The sequence below is a fragment of the Ursus arctos genome, unplaced genomic scaffold (genome assembly GCF_023065955.2).
Source record: "Ursus arctos isolate Adak ecotype North America unplaced genomic scaffold, UrsArc2.0 scaffold_20, whole genome shotgun sequence".
In the NCBI taxonomy this organism is placed as follows: domain Eukaryota; kingdom Metazoa; phylum Chordata; class Mammalia; order Carnivora; family Ursidae; genus Ursus; species Ursus arctos.
This window is the reverse complement of record NW_026622875.1, coordinates 55,656,962-55,677,612: the sequence shown is the minus strand read 5'-3', so window position 1 is coordinate 55,677,612 and position 20,651 is coordinate 55,656,962. Positions and strand designations below refer to the sequence as shown.

General features: G+C 41.3%; 1 protein-coding gene across 3 annotated transcripts in view; it reads left to right on the top strand.

The window, feature by feature from the left end:
* Positions 1-20,651, top strand: part of ANO10 (anoctamin 10) — a 226,192-nt gene that overhangs the window by 157,694 nt on the left and 47,847 nt on the right. The window contains exon 12 of one of the 3 annotated variants that reach the window (XM_026496645.4): positions 9,559-9,675. The exons of 1 other annotated variant lie outside the window; for it this stretch is intronic. In XM_026496645.4, coding sequence (XP_026352430.1) covers positions 9,559-9,675 — 117 coding nt within the window. Of the gene's footprint in view, positions 1-9,558; positions 9,888-20,651 lie in introns of those variants that run through there. One more of the 3 variants, XM_048216255.2, reaches the window with a different exon arrangement.

The window sequence follows — 20,651 nt, the reverse complement described above, 5'->3', positions numbered from 1 at the left end:
AAAAAGGAGAAAAAAAAAGAGAGAGAAAATATGATCAGACATGTGAAAAGAACAGAACCACTAGATTCTGGGTGTATTTTGTTCTGTTTGTTTGTTAGAAGAAACTGCATCCCAAAATTTTAAAGAAAGAAAAACATATGTATACAGAGATAAATACAATGAAAGGATAGAATTTAACTGTAAAAATGAAAATTAAAGATTTTAAAAAGTTGATAAAATAAGAAATTGGCTAAGAAGGAAAGAGGAAAAGAATTAAAAATGAAAGACTAAAGAATTGTGGAGAAAAAGCCATGAATTCTACGTGCTGTATTCCCCTAGTGCTGGAGTTTTGCAGTTCTCATCCATCGGTAAACTTGGTCTGGCTGGATGTTCTTGCTGATCTTCTGGGAAGGGCCTGTTGCTTTGATTCTCAAGTGTCTTTGCCCCAAATGGAAATGCACCGCCTTTGCCAGGGGCCAGGCTAAGTAATCTGCTCTAGTTTGCTCTTTGTGGCTTTTGTTCCCTGAAGACTTTCTGTACAGCTTTAGAGGATGAGAATGAAAATGGTGGCCTCTCAATCTCTGGCCCCGGAGCCGTAGCCGGAAGCTCAGCTGCTCCTCAGCGCACCCTCAGGGAAAGGCAGTCAATCACTCCTGTCTCCCCAGTCTCTGTACGCACTCTGTGCTCACCCAGTCTGTGACCAAGCGTTTCTGTCTCAGGCACACAACCCTGTTTTGAGTTTCCAAACCCTGTAGACTCCTGTGGCGCGTTCCCGTGCCGCTCCTCCCCAGGGAGGAAGGGGGGCTCTTGCTGCAGTTCTGCCTCTCAGTGGGCCCCTGCTGAGAGACTGTCGCCAGACTGTGCTGAGGTTCACAGTTTATGGCAACCCAGACCTGAGAGCCCACTCCTGGCCTTGCTGTTTGCAGCCGGCTTCCCCGCTCCTGATACTTGGGAGCTCTGCTACACTCAGGCGGCCCCGGTCTTTCTGTGACCCTGCCGATTCTGAAACCACACTGTCCCACCTAAGATTCCACCCTGCTTCACCACCTGAGCTCCTTTCAGGCAGGGATGGCTCTCACCAGAGCAGACTTCTGAAAGTTCTTCTCCCTGTTGTATATTTTTGCTTCCTTTGTCATATGCGTGTGTTTATTTCTGGGCTATCAATTCTGTTTCATTTACATCAATACTGTGCTGTTTGAATGCTATAACTTTGTACTGCAGTTTGAAATCAGGGAGTTTGGGACCTCCAGTTTTGTTCTTTCTCAGGATTGTTTTGGCTGTTTGAGGTCTTTTGTGGTTCCATAAAAATTTTAGAATTATTCTAGTTCTGTGAAAAAAAAATGTCATTGGAAATTTGATAGGCATTGCATTGAATCTGTAGATTGCTTTGGGTAGTATGGACATTTTAATAATACTAATTCTTCCAGTCCATGAGTGCAGAATATCTTTCCATTAATTTCTGTCTTCTTCAATTTATTTTATCAATGTCTTATAATTTTCTTAGTACAAGTCTTTCACTTCTTTGGCCAAATTTGTACCTAGGTATTTTATTCTTTTTTGATGCAGATGTAAATGGGTGGTCGTTTCTTGATTTCTCTTTCAGATAACTTGTTATTCGAGTACAGAAATGGAACAGATTTTTGTATAATTTTTTATCTTCAAATTTACAGAATCCATTTATTCTAGCAGTTTTTTTGGTGGCATCTTCAGGGTTTTCTATATATAACATCATGTCATCTGCAAATAGTGACAGTTTTACTTCTTCCTTTCCAATTTATATGCCTTTTATTTCTTTTTCTTGACTAATTGCTTCCTAGGACTTCCAGTACTGTGTTGAATAAAAGTGGGAATAGTGGTCATTTTGTCTTTGCTCCTGATCTTAGAGGAAAAACTTTCAGCTTTGCACCATTGAGTATGATGTCAGCTGTGGGTTTGTCATATAGGGCTTTTATTATGTTGAGGTACATTTCCTTTATACCCACTTTGTTGAGGGTTTTATCATAAACGGATGTCGAATTTTGTCAAATGCTTTTACTTCATCTCTTGAGATGATCATATGATTTTATCATTCATTTTGTTAATGTCATGCTGATTGATTTGCAGTTGTTGAATAATCCTTTCATCCCTGGAATAAATCCCACTTGAGCATGGTGTATGATCTTTTTAATGTATCTTGAATTCAGTTTGCTAATATTTTGTTGGTGGGGAAGTTTGCATCTATTTTTATCCCCAGCCTGTAATTTTCTCTTTTTTTGTGATGTCCTTGTCTGGTTTTGGGAGCAATGTAATGCTGGCCTCAGAAAATGAGGAAAGCTTTCCATATTCTTCAATGCTTTGGAAGAGTTTGAGAGGGGTAGGTATTAAATCTTATTTGAATGTTTGGTAGAATTCAGTAGTAAAGCCATTTGATCCTGGACTTTCATTTGTTGGGAGCTATTTGATTACTGATTCAACTTCTTATTAATAATCAGTCTGTTCCAATTATTCTATTTCTTCCTGATCCAGTCTGGAAGATTTTATGTTTCTAGGATTTTATCCATTTCTTCTAGGCTATCCAGTTTGTTGGCCTGTCATTGTTCCTATTGGTCTGTTATGATCCTTAGTATTTCTGTGGTATCAGTAACTTCTGTTCCATTTCTGATTTTATTTATTTGAGCCCTCTCTTTTTTTCTTGATGAGTGTAGCTAAAGATGTGTTAATATTGTTTATTGTTTCAAGGAATCTGCTCTTAGTTTCATTCATCATTTCTATTTTTAGTCTCGATTTCATTTACTCTGATCTTTATTATTTCCTTTCTTCTGCCAACTTTGGTCTTTATTTATTCTTTTTTTTTTTCTAGTTCCTTTAGGGTTTAAAGTTAAATGGTTAATTTGAATTTCTCTTGTTTCTTGAGGCAGGTCTATATTGCTATGAACTTCCCTCTTAGAACTGTTTTTGCTGGAACCCATAGATTTGGGTATGTTGTATTTCTGTTTTCCTGAGGTTTTTTTCTTAAGAGCCTAATTCCATAATTTTTTTTCAATCTTGGATCTATTAATCATTTCTTACTAAGTGACATTTGGCATGTAATTTGGTAATCAGCAGAGGATGCTTTTTTGGAGTTTCTTTTATTCAGTGGTGGCTAGGCTCTAAATGGAAAGAGGTAGCGTGGCTGACATTCCACTGTAGAGATCAAATTAGCTTTTCAGAATTCTAAGAACTCATATCTAATTTGCATTTTATATTTCATAAGAGACAGGGCTGGGGACATGCTGCTACAAACACAGCTGCTACTGTCGATTGTGTCATAGTTTCTAATTTATATAAAATAAAAAAGTTCTGCTCACACTCTGTGCACCTGCCACAAGACTCTCAAGAGTTTGACCCCCCTGTGGTGACTGGAGGTGAGTGGCACTGGTGGCAGGGTAGGCAGTACTGTAGTTCTTGACAACACTTAGCTCTGAATGCTGATTTTCTCTGGTCTTGTCCTTTTCTTCTTTCCTAACTAAGACACCCTATAATCATTACTTGAAGCATGTTATGGGGAACTAACTTCTTTGTATTTATTACTTTTAAAATTCTGCCCATCTCCCCACCCTCCTCTCCACTGTTTCTTTTCTTCTTTGCTTTGTTTAGGATAAAATTTTGTGAATTTTACTTTAAAAGAAGATTGTCAATGAAGAATCACAGTCAGGACCCATAAAATGTCTTCTCTTTTCATAGACAGGCTATGAAAAGCCAACCCAAGTATTCATTTTTGAATATGTTTTTCTTCAAATCTGAATAGATTCACATTTTGTCTTAGGTTTGATTTATTTATGAAAACAAGTAGAAACAGCTAAAATGCCTTTTGCAATTTTTTTTTCTCAGTCCAATTAGCATACAGCAGTTCCCAGCCTTGAAACAGATTTGCTGTAGGGATTATATAAACAACATTTTAAAAATTGATTTTTTTGAAACATGGTGCTGTAACTGTTATTTAGGTTTCCAGGCTAGCCCACAAAACCTTACTTAATTCATCAACTTGAACTCTGGATCCTGGGTACAAGAAACCAGTAAAGAGAAGGCGATAGAGGCCAGATGTCTAATTTATCCTTTCCTGAGCATTGAGACAGTGTTAGTTGCTTTCTGCTTCTCTTTACTTCTCTTCCTCAAAGCCAGTACCCCACTGCTGAAGCTGCTGTGCATTTCCCCCTACTTCTGAGCACTCAAGAGTATTGGGGGTGGGTGGAGGACAGAGAGTTTGCTAGCACCAGCTAATTAAATTAATTGACAGTTACCTGTGAATGGCAATGCTCCTTCACCCTCCCAGGGGTATGTTAAACCAAATAAGCCTATAATTGGTCTAACTTCTGGAGTGTTGCAAAGTGGAGTGGGGTGGGGGGTTGGAGCAGTGTGACAGAAGGTTTGAGGAGGGGAGGGTGGTGGAAGAAGGCCACCATCTAGGTGGTCTAGGTGTGTAAGTGCTCTCCTACATATTTGCAGAAGGAATGAATACAAAGTGATGGCCTTCACCACCTTCTTGGACCCCAGATTAAAAGCCAGACTCCCTGGGCTGCAAGTTGTTTGGTTTGGGTCTCTCTCCTGGGCGTATGGGCAGTTATAGCGAGGTGGGTTAGGAGCTTTGACATATGTAATTCCTTTGATTGTTGGTTCACAAACCCCCCCCCCCCCCCCGGGAGCTTCCTGGGTGAAATCTGAGCTGGCCTCTGAGTGCGAAGGGCAGGGAGAGGTGGAAGAAAGAGGCCGGCGCCTCCAGGTGGATAGGTGGCAGGTTTAATAGCAAAGGGAACTTACATACGAGGCTTGTTTTGGGCGGCAGCAAGAAGAGTGGATCCCTGCACCTGCTCACCACATCTTAAAAGTTTTTATAAACAGAGGCCTTCACTGGGTTTAGTCAACTATACCGTGCAGGTGTTCTCAGCACCACCTCACCATCTCAAGCCAATGTTCTTGTAGCAGCTTCTGGGAGCGGGAAAGGCAAGCCTCATTCCCACATTCCAAGGACGGGGAGGAAGTGAGAAGCCTCCAGTCCTCTGGGTCCAGCTGACAGGTACACTAGTAGTCATGTCTTCTCAGTGACCTTCCCCAGCTGTGAGGAACCCTTGCATTCTTTTTCACTGAAGTGGGTTTTTTTTTTTCTCTTATAAAAGTAATGCACAACATGCACCCCTATGTTTATAGCAGCATTATTTACAGTAGCCAGGATATGGAAGAAGCCCAAGTGCCCGATGGATGAATAGATAAGAAGATGTGGTATATATATGATGGAACATTATTCAGCCCATAAAAAATAATGAAATTCTTGCCATTTGCAACAACATAGGGCTAAAGAGTTTTATGCTAAGCAAAATAAGTCAGTCAGAGGAAGACAAATACCATATGATCTCACTCGTATGTGGAATTTAAGAAACAAAACAAATGAACAAAGTGGGGGGAAAAGAAAGACAAACCAACAAACAGACTCTTAACTATAGAGAACAAACTGATGGTCATCAGAGGGGAGATGGGTGGGGGTGGGCTAAATAGGTGATGGGGATTAAGGAGTGCGCTTGTGGTGAGCACCGGGTGATGTATGGAAGTGATGAATCACTATATTGTACACTTGAAACTAATACTACACTCTATGTTAACTAACTGGAATTAAAGTAGAAACTTAAAAAATATAAAATGTGGGAAAGGAAAAAAAAGTAATGCATGTTTGTTAGAGACTGAAGATAAAGAGATTGCCCATATTGCAAACCATTCAAAGAAAACCATTGCCAAGATGTTGATATATTTTCTTCTAATCTAGTTAATAAAGTTGGCATTTTTGTTTTTGATCCTTAAGGCACTTTTTTTTTCCTGTAGATCATGAGGATCTGTTTTGAGGAAAGGGTACTTAGTGATGGTTTAAGATTAGGTCTGTAAAAGAAAAATAAGAACCCTATGGGATTGTCACCTGTCCTTCCTCATTTAAGTATGAATTGCCAATTCTGAACAATAAATTTCTTTCAAAATTCTTCTCTTCTTTAAAATTAGTGCCCCCAATGCCTTTGATTCCTCAGGTCAGGCCTCCCTCCTCAGTGTGACAACGTCAGACCTCCCATATGGCTAAACCCCTGCCTTGCACAGTGGCCTGGTCTGTGCCTTAGACTTTTCCTCCCAGAGCCTTCACCTTGTACCATTCTCTCAATTCCTTCTCCCAAAACATTTTAGCATTCAAGACTTAACCTTTAAAACCAAAACAGCTTGCTAGCCTAGGTCTTCCTCCAGCTACCTCCTCATCTCTTACTCTCCCTTCCTCCAGACTTTCTGAACCCTGTTGATGGCCCTCCTTCCTCCAGCCTTGCTTCCCAGGCCTTTCTCCGTCCATGTTGGTCTTGCTTCTGTGACCTCCATTCAGCTGAAACCACTCCCACCAGGGTCATCAAAGGCCCCTTAGAGGTTAAAGCCAAAGGTTTCTCCCCAGCCTCCATGTACTTGACCTTCCAGTACCCACCTTAACTGGTTTCTTTCTCTCCCCTTTGCTTCTGTAACCCCAGAAATTCCCTGATTTCTGCCTACCCCCACGTGCTGCTTCTTAAGCTACTTTTCAGACCTCTCCCTCTGCTCATCACACCTGGTACATTCCTCCAATTCCATCCTGTGCCAACTTCTTGTCTCATCTCATTTTATCTCCCTCACTGTGCATCCCTGCGAATCTCACCCTTTCCTATGACATTATGTGCCACTTATGCACACACCCCAGCAACTCCCAGATGTTTGCCTCCAGCCCTGTTGTGAACATGAGACCCTTCTACCCCACTGCCTGCTGAGCATCTCTACTCAGATTTCCCAAGGACACCTAAAAGTCTGTAGGCCACGCAGACCCTCTCCCTCCAGCCTCCTCCTCATCCTGCGCACATCATCATGGAGGAGCTGTGGAGGCCTGTCTGGTCCTCTGCTGGTCAACCCTCCGTTCATTCCAGGAGGCTCCATGCCATTGCTCTCATGCACACCAGCTCACCCTGATGACCCGCCTGCACTCTGCAGCCTCCACATTTGTCCACTCTCCGTGCCACGAATGGAGACATCTGAGTCCGTCATTCCTGTGTTGGCACCTTCAGTGCCTCCTCACGCCTCACTCAACTCCTGTGTCATCCAATTCCTGGGTGCCTCCACGGCGCCTCTCTCCTCAACCCCACCATCCCTTTGTGTATTTATTCTCTCTCTGGGAACACTCCTCCCCTTTCCTAGCCAACTCCTCATCCTGCATGTCTCTGCTAACATACTTCCCTCAGGAAGCCCTCTCCAAACTCCTAAAAACTGGGATAACTGCCAGTCTGTGGGCTCTTGTCCCATGTGTACTGGGCAGGACCACTCATGCATGGCCTTAGGGGATGGCCCATAATTACTCGTCTCCTCCTCTAGACTGTGTGCCGGGACATCATCTCTTTCTCTGTAGAATCCTCCAACACATGACCCATGTGTAGCACACTAGTCTCTAATAAATGTGAGAGGATGGACACAGCACTACCTCCCTCTGGCTTTCGTGGTGCTGGTAGCCCGCTAAGGAGTATTCAGCTGTGTGGTTTGCGTGGAACTCTTCAAGGAGCGTAACCCTGGAGGTGTTCAGTGGGAAGTTAAAAGCTTAAAATAAGGTCTATTAGGAACTATTTTGCAAATATAGTTCAAAGAATTGATCTCTCTACATTTGGGCCTTTAAAAACATTTAGTATAAAATAATTTTAGGAAAACAAACTACAGAACTACTCATAAAAACTTACTGCTATGTAAGTGTTTTAACCATGTTAAAATGACTTCCACTATTAACAGATATTATCTAATAAATTCCAATTCATTCATGAGTGTTATGAACATTTTGTGCGGCATCTATGAGCACTGAGGTCTGTGGCAGCCTTGCTTGGTTGCCCAGTAACTGGTCCTGGTTCCCAAAGGAGAGTTGACACCTCTTACAGACACCTTGTTTCCAAGGGAAGACCTTGGCAGGGTCTTTTTTCTCACCGGTTCCCTCCAAGACTCCAAAGAAGAGAAAATGGTTACAGATTTTTTAGGCGAGATGGAAAGAGGCCAGTGACTGGCTCATGGTGGTGTTCTGGCAGTTTGAGGACACCCCATTTCTGGAAAACGTGGAAGATTTCTTTTCATCTGCTCATTTGTTTATTTCTTGTCTAGTATTTCTATTGAAGAGGTTAAGTCTTATATAAAATTATGTGTCAGTACTCCAATGGAATAAAATAATGACACAGTATACCTTTTTTTAATTATTTATTTGTTCTTTGTAGATTTTATCCAGGTTCCTGTTAATTTAATTCAATTAGTTCAGACTTACAACAAATGATGTCACCTGATCAGTGCTGTGTTATCTACTACTTTTCACACTGTAGATACTTAATCAGTACCCTGCAGGTATCCTTTTTGGTCCCAGCAGTCACACTTCGGTGAAGACTGCCTGGCCCTGGCCCACTCCACATCTCTTGTTAGTACCAGGAGCTCCTGGCCTGTCCTGGGGCTCTGCCCATTTCCAGATCTTTGTATTGGATTATCACTTATTCTGGCATGATGCTGATTTCCTTCATTATTTCATGCCTCTCCCAGTAGGTATCCACATGGTATTCATCCTTCATCCTCCTTTTGAAAATATCACAGTAAGGGGTTCATTTAATTTTTTTAAGCTGTCCTCTTTTTCTGTCAATAATTCAATGCAACATTTCTTAGAGGCTCTTCCATTTCCTTTGCTGATTTTCAAAATGCCTTTTAATCATTTCTTACCTTTAAGAATAATTTCACAGGTTTTAATATTTAGTAATTCATGCTGTCATCAAAGAGGCAACTTTATTCTTCTCATTGTTCAGACTTCCATGGGTGTTGATCCTGGATCACAAGATGATACTCGAATTGCAGAAGCATCAGTAGGTTGAGGCCATGCATCTGAAAAGCAGGCTTACCAGTGGAAACAATCCTCTTGGCTTAATCTGTTCTGCAGAGAAAAAAAAGCTTAATTATAAACCTCATATCATTATGGTATAGAAAAACTCTGTATAATTTTGGTGCAGAAGTGTTCTAAACTTCCCATGTTATAATGGATACACTCTACATTTCTGTGTACCTGCCCTACAGTATGTGGGGTCAGTAGCGTAAGGAAGCACATTACAACCAATCAATTCATCAATATTTATTGATTATCATTTCATGAAAGAAACTGCACCAGACACTTGTGGGGGTGCAGAGGATTCACGGCACTTGGTGTTGAAGACACTGTATGTTTCACATAACTCAACCTGAAGCGTAGCACAGGGAAGATGTTATTGGGCAAAGAATAGAGTGAGTCTGCCAGTGTTGTATGCTAAGATACACTGCAAAAGTAGACACAGGTGGAAAACAAAAACATCTCGTGAAAGACTTTTCAGAGTAGATTTCATTTTTCTGTAAAACACTGAAAATAACATAGGAAATCAATTTAAGGGATGGGCCTGGTTGATCTCTGATAATGACAGGCCGGTCATTAGAAATTACCCAAGACTAACGAGAAGAATCACAGATTGCTTAGGTCCTGTTTTGTCTCATTGCACATGGGGCCTAATGGGGCATATCAAATGTACTCTTTCTTGTTTTCAGCATGCACTCCTGGCTTTCAAGTTTATACTTGCATTTGCCATACCTGATAAACCACGGCATATCCAGATGAAACTGGCCAGATTGGAGTTTGAGTCTTTGGAGGCACTCAAGCGGCAGGTAAGGGCAACTGTCCTGAAAATCAGTGTATGTCTTTAGCAAATCCTAGGGGCCGTAATTTAGAGAACTCACTGTCAGCATTTCCTTCAGCCTTGACGTTACTAGCTTAAATAAAAACTGAAGACTCCAGTTTAGGATGGCATAACAAAACCAAAATCCTAATAATATGAGCAATGAATAGATTGAAAGAACTAAATTAAGCAAAACAAAAATATCTGAGCAATGTTAAAGAGTAGAGCTAGCATTCAGTGTAAGAACAAGACTGGAATTTCCAAGAATCATCCTGGGGCAGCCCCCACGGTTTCTAAGCCTGCCTCCTACAGAAACATGAAGCAAGGAGAAGTGAGTAAATAGAATCTTGCATAATATCTTGCAGAGATGAGGAAGAATGAGAAAGTGTGGGCAAAAGCAGCAAAAATGCCATGAAAGTAGAAACTTCTTTCCAGGGATTTCCACATTATACTAGAGGCGATGCTGGAGGTCTTCATTTTGACTTTGTGCTTGCAGCGGAGTGCGAGCAGGAAGACAGAGACTCCTCCATGCCCAGAGCTAGTTCTCTCTAGTGAGAGATATGTAGGAATTAAACCAATGAGAAAATTAGTAAGGCAGTTATCATCTGAGGGGACAAGCTGGACCTGGATTTTTTTTTTTTTTTAAGATTTTATTTATTTATTTGACAGAGATAGAGACAGCCAGCGAGAGAGGGAACACAAGCAGGGGGAGTGGGAGAGGAAGAAGCAGGCTCATAGCAGAGGAACCTGATGTGGGGCTCGATCCCACAACTCCGGGATCACGCCCTGAGCCGAAGGCAGGCGCTTAACCGCTGTGCCACCCAGGCACCCCTGGACCTGGATTCTGACCCTCACAGTCCATTAGGCTTCCAAATCACCTTGTACAGGAATATTTCCTTTGATGTTTGGGGAGCTGGGAGGAAAAAAATTGCAAGGAGGACCCCCCCCCCCAAGCTGACCCTCTGAGAGAAACAAGGGCTCCAGGATAGTGCACAAGGTGGGAGGCCTCACACTGGAGCAGAATGTGTCCCTGATTAGGCAGGGTGTCCCCAGGATAAGACTTGAGGTGAGAGTACAGAGAAGAAGGAGAGGTGCAGGTCCACCAGCTGGGCGCAGCAGGGAAGAAGGCTTGATGACTACCTTTTGGTTTCCGAGGTGCGGGCCCAGTGTGTTTGTACCTTAAATTAAAGCGCACGCGTCATGCTCCGCAGCGAGCCACCAGAAGCACTCACGGCAGTGTCAGGAAACCCATTACCACCGCTGGTACTTCCTATGGTGCCGGGGCTGCCGACCAGTGCACTTCTACCAGAGGTAGAAGTGAGAAGGTTAAGTAACCTGCAGGAGGCAAGTGTGTCACTCCTTGAAGATTCAAATGTTGTCAATCTAAAAATCACCAGATACGTTATTGGACATAATAGAAAACTTGGTAAGGTGGTAGGTTACAAGGTTTATCTAAAATTATTTGTTTCCTTTCACAAGACATGATAGCCATTTGAAAATATTATTGAAGAAAAATTCCCGTTTACCAAAGGAGCCAAAATAGAAAACCTTTAGTAATTTATAAAAACAATGTGGATAATCTAGATGAGGAATATTTTTAAAACTCTGCTGGGGCCAAAAGATTCAGTCTTGTGAAAATGTGATGGCAATTCAAGTATATAGAAATAAGCATTTGAGACTAGCAAGGAGATTTCTGAAGAAGAAGAAAAACAAGGCCTTTAGTTCTGCCAGATATTAAAATGCATTCTGAATAATACAATAGTTATAGTAATTAAATCCATTTTGAATTAGGAAAGAGATAGATCGGTGGAACAGAGCAGAGAGCCTGTAAATGGACCCAAATAAAACCAAGACTTTAGCTTATGGTAAAATTAACATTCTGTGGTAGTGGGGAAAAGAAGGGTTGTTTGTTACATGGTCTGATGACAGACAATTATTCGGGAAAATTATTACACTTTGTTTTACCTCATTCCTTACGCACCTCTCGCCACCACCCTCCTGCAATGTTCAGACAGGTAAGAGACATAAAAAGTATGGCAATTTAAAGCTTCTAGATGACCAAAAAAACCTCAAAAGATAAATTGGACAAACTGGGGAAATATTTGTAACATACGAAAAATGGTTAGTATCTTTAATTCAAGCAGCATTTTGATAAATCCATTAAAAAAGACACAACCCAGTAATCAAAGCATAACGTAGGAAGAGGTGCTCAACCTCTCTCACAATTAAACCTAAGTTCAAGCAACAGTGAAACATGACATTTTACTCACTCTGTTGGCAAATGCTAGTTGATGACCTGTTCTTGCCCAGTGTGAGGAAATGGACACTTTTCTATACTCGACAGAAGTGTGAATTGGCTCAGCCTCTCTAGAAAGCAATTGAATCAAAATTTAGATTACCCTCCAACCAGAATGACTCTTGCTAGGGTAACGGTTATAACTGCAAAGTGGACCAATATAACGTTGTCAAAGCATTTCTATTAGCAAGAACCCAGACACAACTAAACTCAGTAGGAGACAGTTTTAAACAATTATAGTATGATAATGGTTTCACATGAGAACGTTCTATGAACCTACTTTTTTAAAAAGATCTCTTTGTGCTGGGGTGTGTGTTGTGTGCATGTGAATGTATGTGCATGCATGACTGTATTTGCCATTTTAGTAGGTAGAGAAAGCAAGATACAGATGAGTTTCAGTTAAATTTTGAAGAACGGAAGGAAGGGATGAGAAATGGGTGAATGCACACACGTGTGTTTTTTTTCCTAGAAGGGCTTCTGGAAAACCCGGTACAGTAGCTGCCTTTGAGGAAAAATTAAGATATCTCGGGGCGCATGAGTGGCTCAGTCAGTTAAGTGTCTGCCTTCGACTCAGGTCATGATCCTGGGGTCCTGGGATCGAGCCCCACATCGGGCTCCCTGCTCAGCGGGGAGTCCGCTTCTCCCTCTCCTTCTGCCCCTCCCCACTGTTTGTGTTCTTTCGTGTTCTCTCTCTCTCTCAAATAAATAAAATGTTTTTTAAAAAATGAAAATAACTCTTTTCACATACAGCTTGAATTTTCTGACCATGCACATGTACTATTTGTTTAAGGGCAATAGGAATTGTTTGGGAGAGAGGTGATTTGCATTTGTTATCTGTATACTTTCTGCATTTAAAACACTCATGTGAGTAAATGAGGAATAAAGTCCTCCCTCATGTTTGAATAATTCCTTAAATTCCCTCATGCCATTTTCAGACACACCTGAGCACATCCTTCACACATTCTTCCTCCTCTTTCCTTGTTCTTTTTACAAACATTCATATGCTTTGGTTTTTTTCTTAGAAAAAAAATTTAAGGACCAGGTGAAATGTTTGGAGTAAAATTTATTTTCATATAATATGGATTTTACACATGAAGTTTGAGGGGATGAATTGAATGTGGAAGCGTAGAGGCGAAGTGAGGCAAAGTGGGATTTGTCCTCAGTGAACCTTAGGTGGGGTCAGGGTGAAACCAAGGCTGAGGGCAGACCAACCTGAATTTGGTACCCAACTCAGTATTTCAAAGTACTTGTTCAACTCCCATCTAAAGGAGAGGCTGAAACCATAGGGGTGAGGGGCAGAGCACAGTCCCTTCGCATAGCCAAGTTCCTTAAACTTGTGAGGAGCCTGTGAGCACAGACAATTATAAGGGCTTCAATGTTCAGATCCCCAATTTATATGTGTCCTCTTTCGTAAAATGTTATTGTAGGAGGCCTGGGTGCCCTGTGGTCCTGGCTGTCCCGGGCCACACCACCTCTCTGCCTACAGCTGTCCTCCCCTGCTTAGCAGAAGGAAGGCACCCTACCCAGTGCCTTAACCCCAGGGTGAAAGCCTCACAGCTGAGAGAGAGAGCCTTACAACATGGAGGTATCAGAGGCTAAACTGTGTTCCATAAAGGTTGCATAAAGGCACCCCAATCTCCTGCCTGCCAAAACCAAATCCATCTCTTTAAAAGATGCATTTCCAAAATGTATCCAGGAATTTATGCCCAATAATTGCTTATCAATATGTATACTGAATTTATGTAATTTTTATCATTTATGCAGCAGTCATAACTATAATGACCAATTGGTCCAGAAGAAAATTTTAAAAACTTATATTAAGACTTAGAGTCACGGGAAATTTTTTAAACTTTTAAATTTCCGTTTATGAACATATTAGTGAAGTTAAGTATGACCGTAATTGATACTTTCAAGCAAAAATATATATATTTTATTAGGATAAAATTCTTTGGAAAAAATGGCAAGGAAATAGGATTTCAAAGAGGAGAAAAAGGAAAAACATGAAATTGTTACTATTAATTAAGAGGATATTCACCTACTTTTTAAATAGGTAATGGTGAGCACCATATCCCTATGCTATTTCATAGAATTTCTTAGACATCTTTAAAAGAGTAACCAAATAGTTTGTTTTTAGTATTTGTAGTATGCAAATATGCAATATTTGTAGTAAGCTAGCAAAAACATTTTTACAATTACTTAGTTTATAGTGTAGATTTTAGATGTCAATGTAAAATTTTGTGGGAGGGCACGTAGCACCCAAAAATTTTAGGGCTTATGTAAGCAAAAACACATTTTAATTGACTGCATTGTCTTTGGAAGAGTTTTGGTAAATCGGGTTTCTGCATCAGTTGCATTTCTAGTGATATTCCGTGGATCGGGGCTGGCCAGCAACTCCCTGGCCATGTGTATGCACCTAAACTCTGTGTCAAGGTGAGATCCTGCTCCCCGCTAGTAAGGCTTTCCTCTCGCTCAGGGTTTCACGTTGTCATGTACTTGTCTAAAAAGTGAAGGGTCTGTGATGATGTTGGATATTAACACATCTCGTATTACTAAATGTATTTACCTACAAGTCCTACTGCAGAGCTGTTATACTTGTTTTGTTGGGGGAAGTGGCTCATAGGTGTGAGTGTTTGCTGTGGAACATGGCTAAATGATCTCTCAGGTCTCAACTCCTGCCTTCCTGTCTTCAGATACACTCTACCTAACAGCAAAGCAAAGCCCTAATTCAAAGGCAGAATTTATTTACATGCATCATCATTGAAAAAAGAAGCACTAACCAAAATTCTGTCTCGTGTTTATTTATTTACTTACTTACTTACTTATTTTTAAGTAAGCTCTATGCCCAACTTGGGGCTTGAACCCACCACCCTGAGATCAAGAGTTGCATGCTCTACCAACTGAGCCAGCCAGGTACCCCTCCCCGTCTCACATTATTTTAGAAGAAGAAAAAATCCAGGGTCACCTGGGTGGCTCGGTCGGTTAAGCATCTGACTCTTGGTATCAGCTCAGGTCTTGATTTCAGGGTCTTGAGTTCAAGCCCCACATTGGGTTCCACACTGGGCATGGAGCCTACTTAAATAAAAATTAATTAAAATAAATTTTAAACATTTTAAAAGAAGAAAACAATCTAAAAGATTTAAGTCTCTTTGGGTTTTTTTCTTCTGAAGACATAGACGTGATTCTCGGATTAGTATCACCTTCTAAGAAAACATGATTTTGGTGCTGATTTTGCTATTAAGGTTCTGGAGGGACAGAAATGTCTTGCAGGCTTTGACTCATTATATTTATCAAATGCCTTCAAACAGAATATTCTAACTTGTCATAGCTAGCTTGCACTAAAGGTGATTTTAAATCTGTGCATGTGTGGCTCAAATGCGTCCAATCCATCAAGTGGACAGGAGGCAGTGATGAGCGCTGTAGTCAAGGTTTCCTAGGGTCTTGAACTGCAAACCACATAAAGGTATTCCCCTCTCCAAGACTTGTTTGTTAAAGTTATAATCTGAGAATGAAAGGTCCAGGATAAAAGCTGGGCGGAAGAGCCCATGCCAGCTGCCCCTCTCTTGTTGTCCTGGCTGGCCCAGGGCTTTGTTGTGTGGTCGGCGCTGCTGCTAGGGCCTTGCAAGTTCATGCTGCTGTCAGTCCGGCAAAGATTGTTATTACACTGCCTGTTTAGTCTCACTGTCCAGGGGTCCGAAGAAGCCCAAAAGGTCCTAGATATGAAAGGTCACCCACCAAGTGCTTTTCAAAAACTCAGATTAACGGGCAGCTCTTCAGTTTACTTACTGAACTATTGACATTTCTAAGATATAGAATTTTTCTTATTTTTCTTTAATCTGACATTTAACCATCTGCTTTGTAAATAAGTGGAGCCTCAATTCACTGGGCTATTCCCATGTATCAAAGCCAGAGAGAGCTTCTGCTGTGTCCCCTGGTTAGTTGGTGGGCCCAGGTCAAAAATGGAGTTCTTGAAGACATATTTAGGAGTAAGTCTCATTAATGCCTAGCCTGTCCTCTGACATTTTCACTGTTAAGTGACCAGAAATTGATAGTAAATTGGTCAATAGAAACGATTGTTTATGAATAATTAGTATATTATGTTTGATTTTCATTTGAATTGCTACTTTTCAATTCAGGTTCCCATTTTATGGACAAAACATGACAGAAATTTAAGTCATTGGACAGTTCTTAAATTGGGTTATGCATCTCGAACATAGAACTGTTGAAAGATACATGTGCCTGGGCCCCACACCTGAAGAGTCAGATTCCCTAGATCTAAGGTGGGGCCCATGCACCTACATTTAAAAAGCCCTTCCTATTGCTCCAAACCCCCCACCCCAATCCTCAGCCCCCCGCAAAGATAGATCCCAAGCATGATCAGGTGATTGCCAAGAACAAGCGAGGTCTGACCATAAATGAGGCAGGTAATCTCTTTGCCCCTCGATGTTTTGTTTTATAAAATGAAAAGGCTGGATTGCACAGTCTGTGGAAAGGCCCAGAAATCTGCGTTTGTGCCCAGCAGTGGTTCTAATGCAGGAGACCTGGAGCCCATTTGGAGAAGTGCTCTGTGGGTCCTAGTTATTGCTCTCAGAGGTGCGATGGGAAGAATGGAGGAAAGGAGAGGTACTGGGAACAGTTCCTTCTTCTGTGTCAGGTGGAAGCTATGGCATTTCTAAATATATAAGCAAGTTAGATGTACTTGAAGGTTAGAGGCAAACTGGGGAAAATAAAACTGTTTGCTTTGCAGAGGGCATTTTCAAAGAATCAGGCTTCAGTTGGTGAGACCTTTGCGAAGAATTCTAGACGGTAAATATCATCCTAGCGATGCCCTTTCATTTCTTTTCAAATTGATTTACTCAATTCTGGATAATTTTGAGATTTAATTAAAAATAGGAAGGAGTCACTCAGTGTCCTGGAGCACAAGGACACCACGTCCTCAGTATAGTCACCACTTAAACTGGCCCCTGGGCAGCCAGCCGTCCCAGAGCCAAACACCTACAGAAGCCAGAATGCTGGGTCCAAACGCAGGTTCGAGAAAGATAACAGCCCCAGAAATCAGTCAGAAAGAACAAGATAAGGACTTTAAGAGGACACCACAGTGCTAATTATAGCCCTCAAGGGCCTCAGTCAGGTGTGGGACCTTGCCAGCTGGGCCATCTGGGCCAGCAGCCATAAGTAATGTCTTTGTTTCCTAGGGCTAAGTGTATTTAAACCATTTCCAGCATTTACCAATAGCCTCTGAACTTCTCTTCCCTGCATCTGTGCTCTCAAGTTGTGGTAGATAAATAAACATTTTTAAGGGCAAGTTAAAAGTTTCACAGTCTGAACGAAGGTGCTAAAGCATTTGGCTATTGGATATGTAATCACAAGCTGGTTTGCCAACATGTGGTTCAGAAGGATATGAGCCCAGAGAAAGAATCGGCTTCCAAGAAAGCTAGTGGCAGATGGTGTTGGAACCTCAGTCCTTGGGGAAGGATGGTCCATAGCCCAGGGCCCCAAGCCAGGTCCTGGCCTAGTAAGCTACATTGCTCTGAGACTTGGGGTGGCCCCTCCGAGCTGACCTCTCCCTTTCTCCTATGTTGTCATCTCCCCAACACAACGAGGCCCTGGGAGGTAGTGCCTACCACGTATGGTCAGAGTGAGGCCTGAGTGAGACAGTGTGAGTAAGACACAGTGTGAAGCTGGCCAGTTAGGGGAGTTGGGACAGGTAAGGACTAGCTTGTGCTTGGGTGCCCTGCATTACTGGGTGAGCCAGGCAGTAATTCTGGGGAAAATGGTGCCATGAAACCAGATTAGCTGACAAGTCACCATTCCACCTTTGTAGCAACCCCACCTGTTTTCATGGCTTGCACACAGCTGGGCAGTAGTAATAGCAGAGGGAAGTAAGGCTGGCATGCGGTGGTGGTCATGTGAGCCAGTCACTGCTCTAAGCCTCTGTGTGTGCAGTGACCCCCCCGAATGGTTCCTGGCCTAGGTTCTGTTAGCCATTTGTGTGTGATTTCTCTCCAATCCACGCATGATACTTCTTCACAGAAGATCAGTGCTTTAATGAATACTGGCTCTCTGTGTCTCTTCAGCCCCCTCTCCTGTTCTTCCTCTTCCTTTCAGGTCTGGTAGGATGCACTGCTCATGGATTCCCAAGTACTGCTGCTCCGTTGTAACTGACCCCCCCGTGCACCTCCCCTCCACCCTCAGCTTCACACACCTCACCTTCAAGGGGGAGCGCTCCCTTCTCTGTGAGGCATAGGGGCCTGGTGCCCACTTCTGTGCATTCCCCCGCTATACTTGACCAGGTGGTTCTTTACTCCCGAGTTCCCTCATCCTGCACAGGGCCTCATGCCCGGTAGACTCTGAATAAATCTCCACCCCATCAAACTAAGTTTGTTGACTCATGCATAGTTCAGAAGCTAATATATTAAGTAAATGACAAGTGATGTCCTTGGACGAGAAAAGAGGAATCTTAAAATAGGTACTCTGGCAAAAATGGAAACAGTTAGGTCATATGCCTTTCTGGGATCACTAGGGAAGAGAACGCACTCTGAGGATTTGCGTCCAAGCACTTTATAAGGTCCCCATACCCGGCCTTGATAAAGCTCAAATTCTATTTTTTTTTTTTCAAAAAGACTGTGGTTGATATCAGTAACAGTCATGGCTCCAAGAAGATGGTAAAATACACCCAAATCAAGCCAGATAGAATTCTAAAGTAGTTTCTACTTTGCAAAATTCAGACTCTGGAACAATCCTCTCCTTACCACTGATGTGTAGACATTTCTTTCCCCTGCCTTTTCTGTTCTCACTAGAGAAAAAATGCTGTAAAGTACACAGAGTCATGCAGACATTAAAATAAGATGCTTCACTAAAGCTCTAGAAGGCCTCTGATCATTTTTGTCTTCCCTAGTAAACAATCCATAGAAATTGTTACTTATCTCATTCCCCCGGTTTTCTAAGCAAAATTTTAACTTTGTAAATCTTAATTATTTTCCCAGATGTAAGAAACATAGCCAAATCGGAACCAGATTTATTTTTACTTGTGGAAATTACTGAGTAGGCCATGAAACAGAATAATATTTAGCATTTTCCTAGCCAGCATGTGAGTAAACGAGGAGCAGTGTGGGCAGAAGGGGCCTGGAAACTCAGTTCCATCCTCTGCAGAAGGGCCTCGAGTTCACTGTGCTGTAGGAGTACCACCCTGTGCTTTGGACCAGGGTCACATTTGTCATGAAAATGTGTCTGTATTTGTGAAGAAAAAAGGACATCTTATACCAAATTATCCTAGATATTTCAGAATGCTTTAAACTTTATATATAGATGTATATATATAGTTTTTTCTGGTATAATTAACATACAGTGTTATATTAGTTTCAGGTGTACAATATAGTGATTCAACAATTCTGTACATTACTCAGTGCTCCATCACAAGAAGTGTACTCTTAATCTCTTTTACTTCTTTCACCCATCAAAACTATATATTTTAAGAGGAAAAATATATATTCTGGTAAGATACTAAAAGTTCTAAGAGTTCTAATCTCAGACTCTGGACTAGAGTAATAGTTACATTGCTTTGCGGGCCAGCATGTGTGGGAGCAGGGTTTTCTTTTCCAGGAAAATGCCTGGGCTATTATGATGCAGCTATTTACTTTTTTTGTTTAACCGTGTATTCTAGGATATTAAAGATTATGTTGGATCACTGAGGTCAAAGATATTTGTCTGTGACCACCAGACTAGAAGCTTCGTAGGGACAGGGTTACTCCAGACGCAGAATTTGTATTTGTTGAATGAGTGAATCAGTAATTAAATAAGCATCACTATGGTCAAAGCCCCATCTCTTTGTGCCTTTCTCTGTTACCAAATTGTAGTCTTTTGACTTTGAAATTATCTCTTGCATGTTATATTTGGGATTCAGGAAACCATTATTGAGTACTTGCTATGCCAGGAAACCACAAACTTTTTTTTTAACTTTTGTTTTTAATTACTAGTAAATTGCTAAAGTAGAAAACATTCTATATAATAAATGGTGGTGTTTTCCATTGATTTCTACTGCTGTAGAACCTCAGGGATATGAGTGAATATTATATCATGCAATGAATATAAACCTAAGAGATTGGGCTGAAAATACAGTGATTGGTAGACTAGAAAATTTAGACTTTAAAGTAAATCCTTCAGAACAACACAGATTTACCTCTATCTTCTAAGAATAGAGTACAGAAAACAAGAAATGTTTGGACTTAGGAACTTTTTGAAATACTACCTAATTGAAGGAAAATAATCCACATTAATAATGGCTCTAGGAACATAAATAGTAAATTATGCTGAATTCATATATGAGTCAAAATTAAAATACAGATATTAAAATTCAACAAATATTGAGTACGTTCTGTGACCAAAGCACAAAAAATATAAATTGTCAGAAATTCCCTATATCATGTAATTGTCAAATGTTAGAGGAAAAATTCTTGATCCTGTCCCAAACCTGATTTTATAGATTAAGGAAAGGGTCACTAACTGTGATTGTTAGCTTCCAAGGTCCCCAATGGTCCCTGCCTCCCAATACACCCTTTTGAAGTCCCATCCCAATAGGGCACTATGGAATGTTGGTATGTCCCTTCTGAAGCTAGGTCATAACACCTACATACATATATATACATGTATATATATGGCTTCTGTCATTGTCT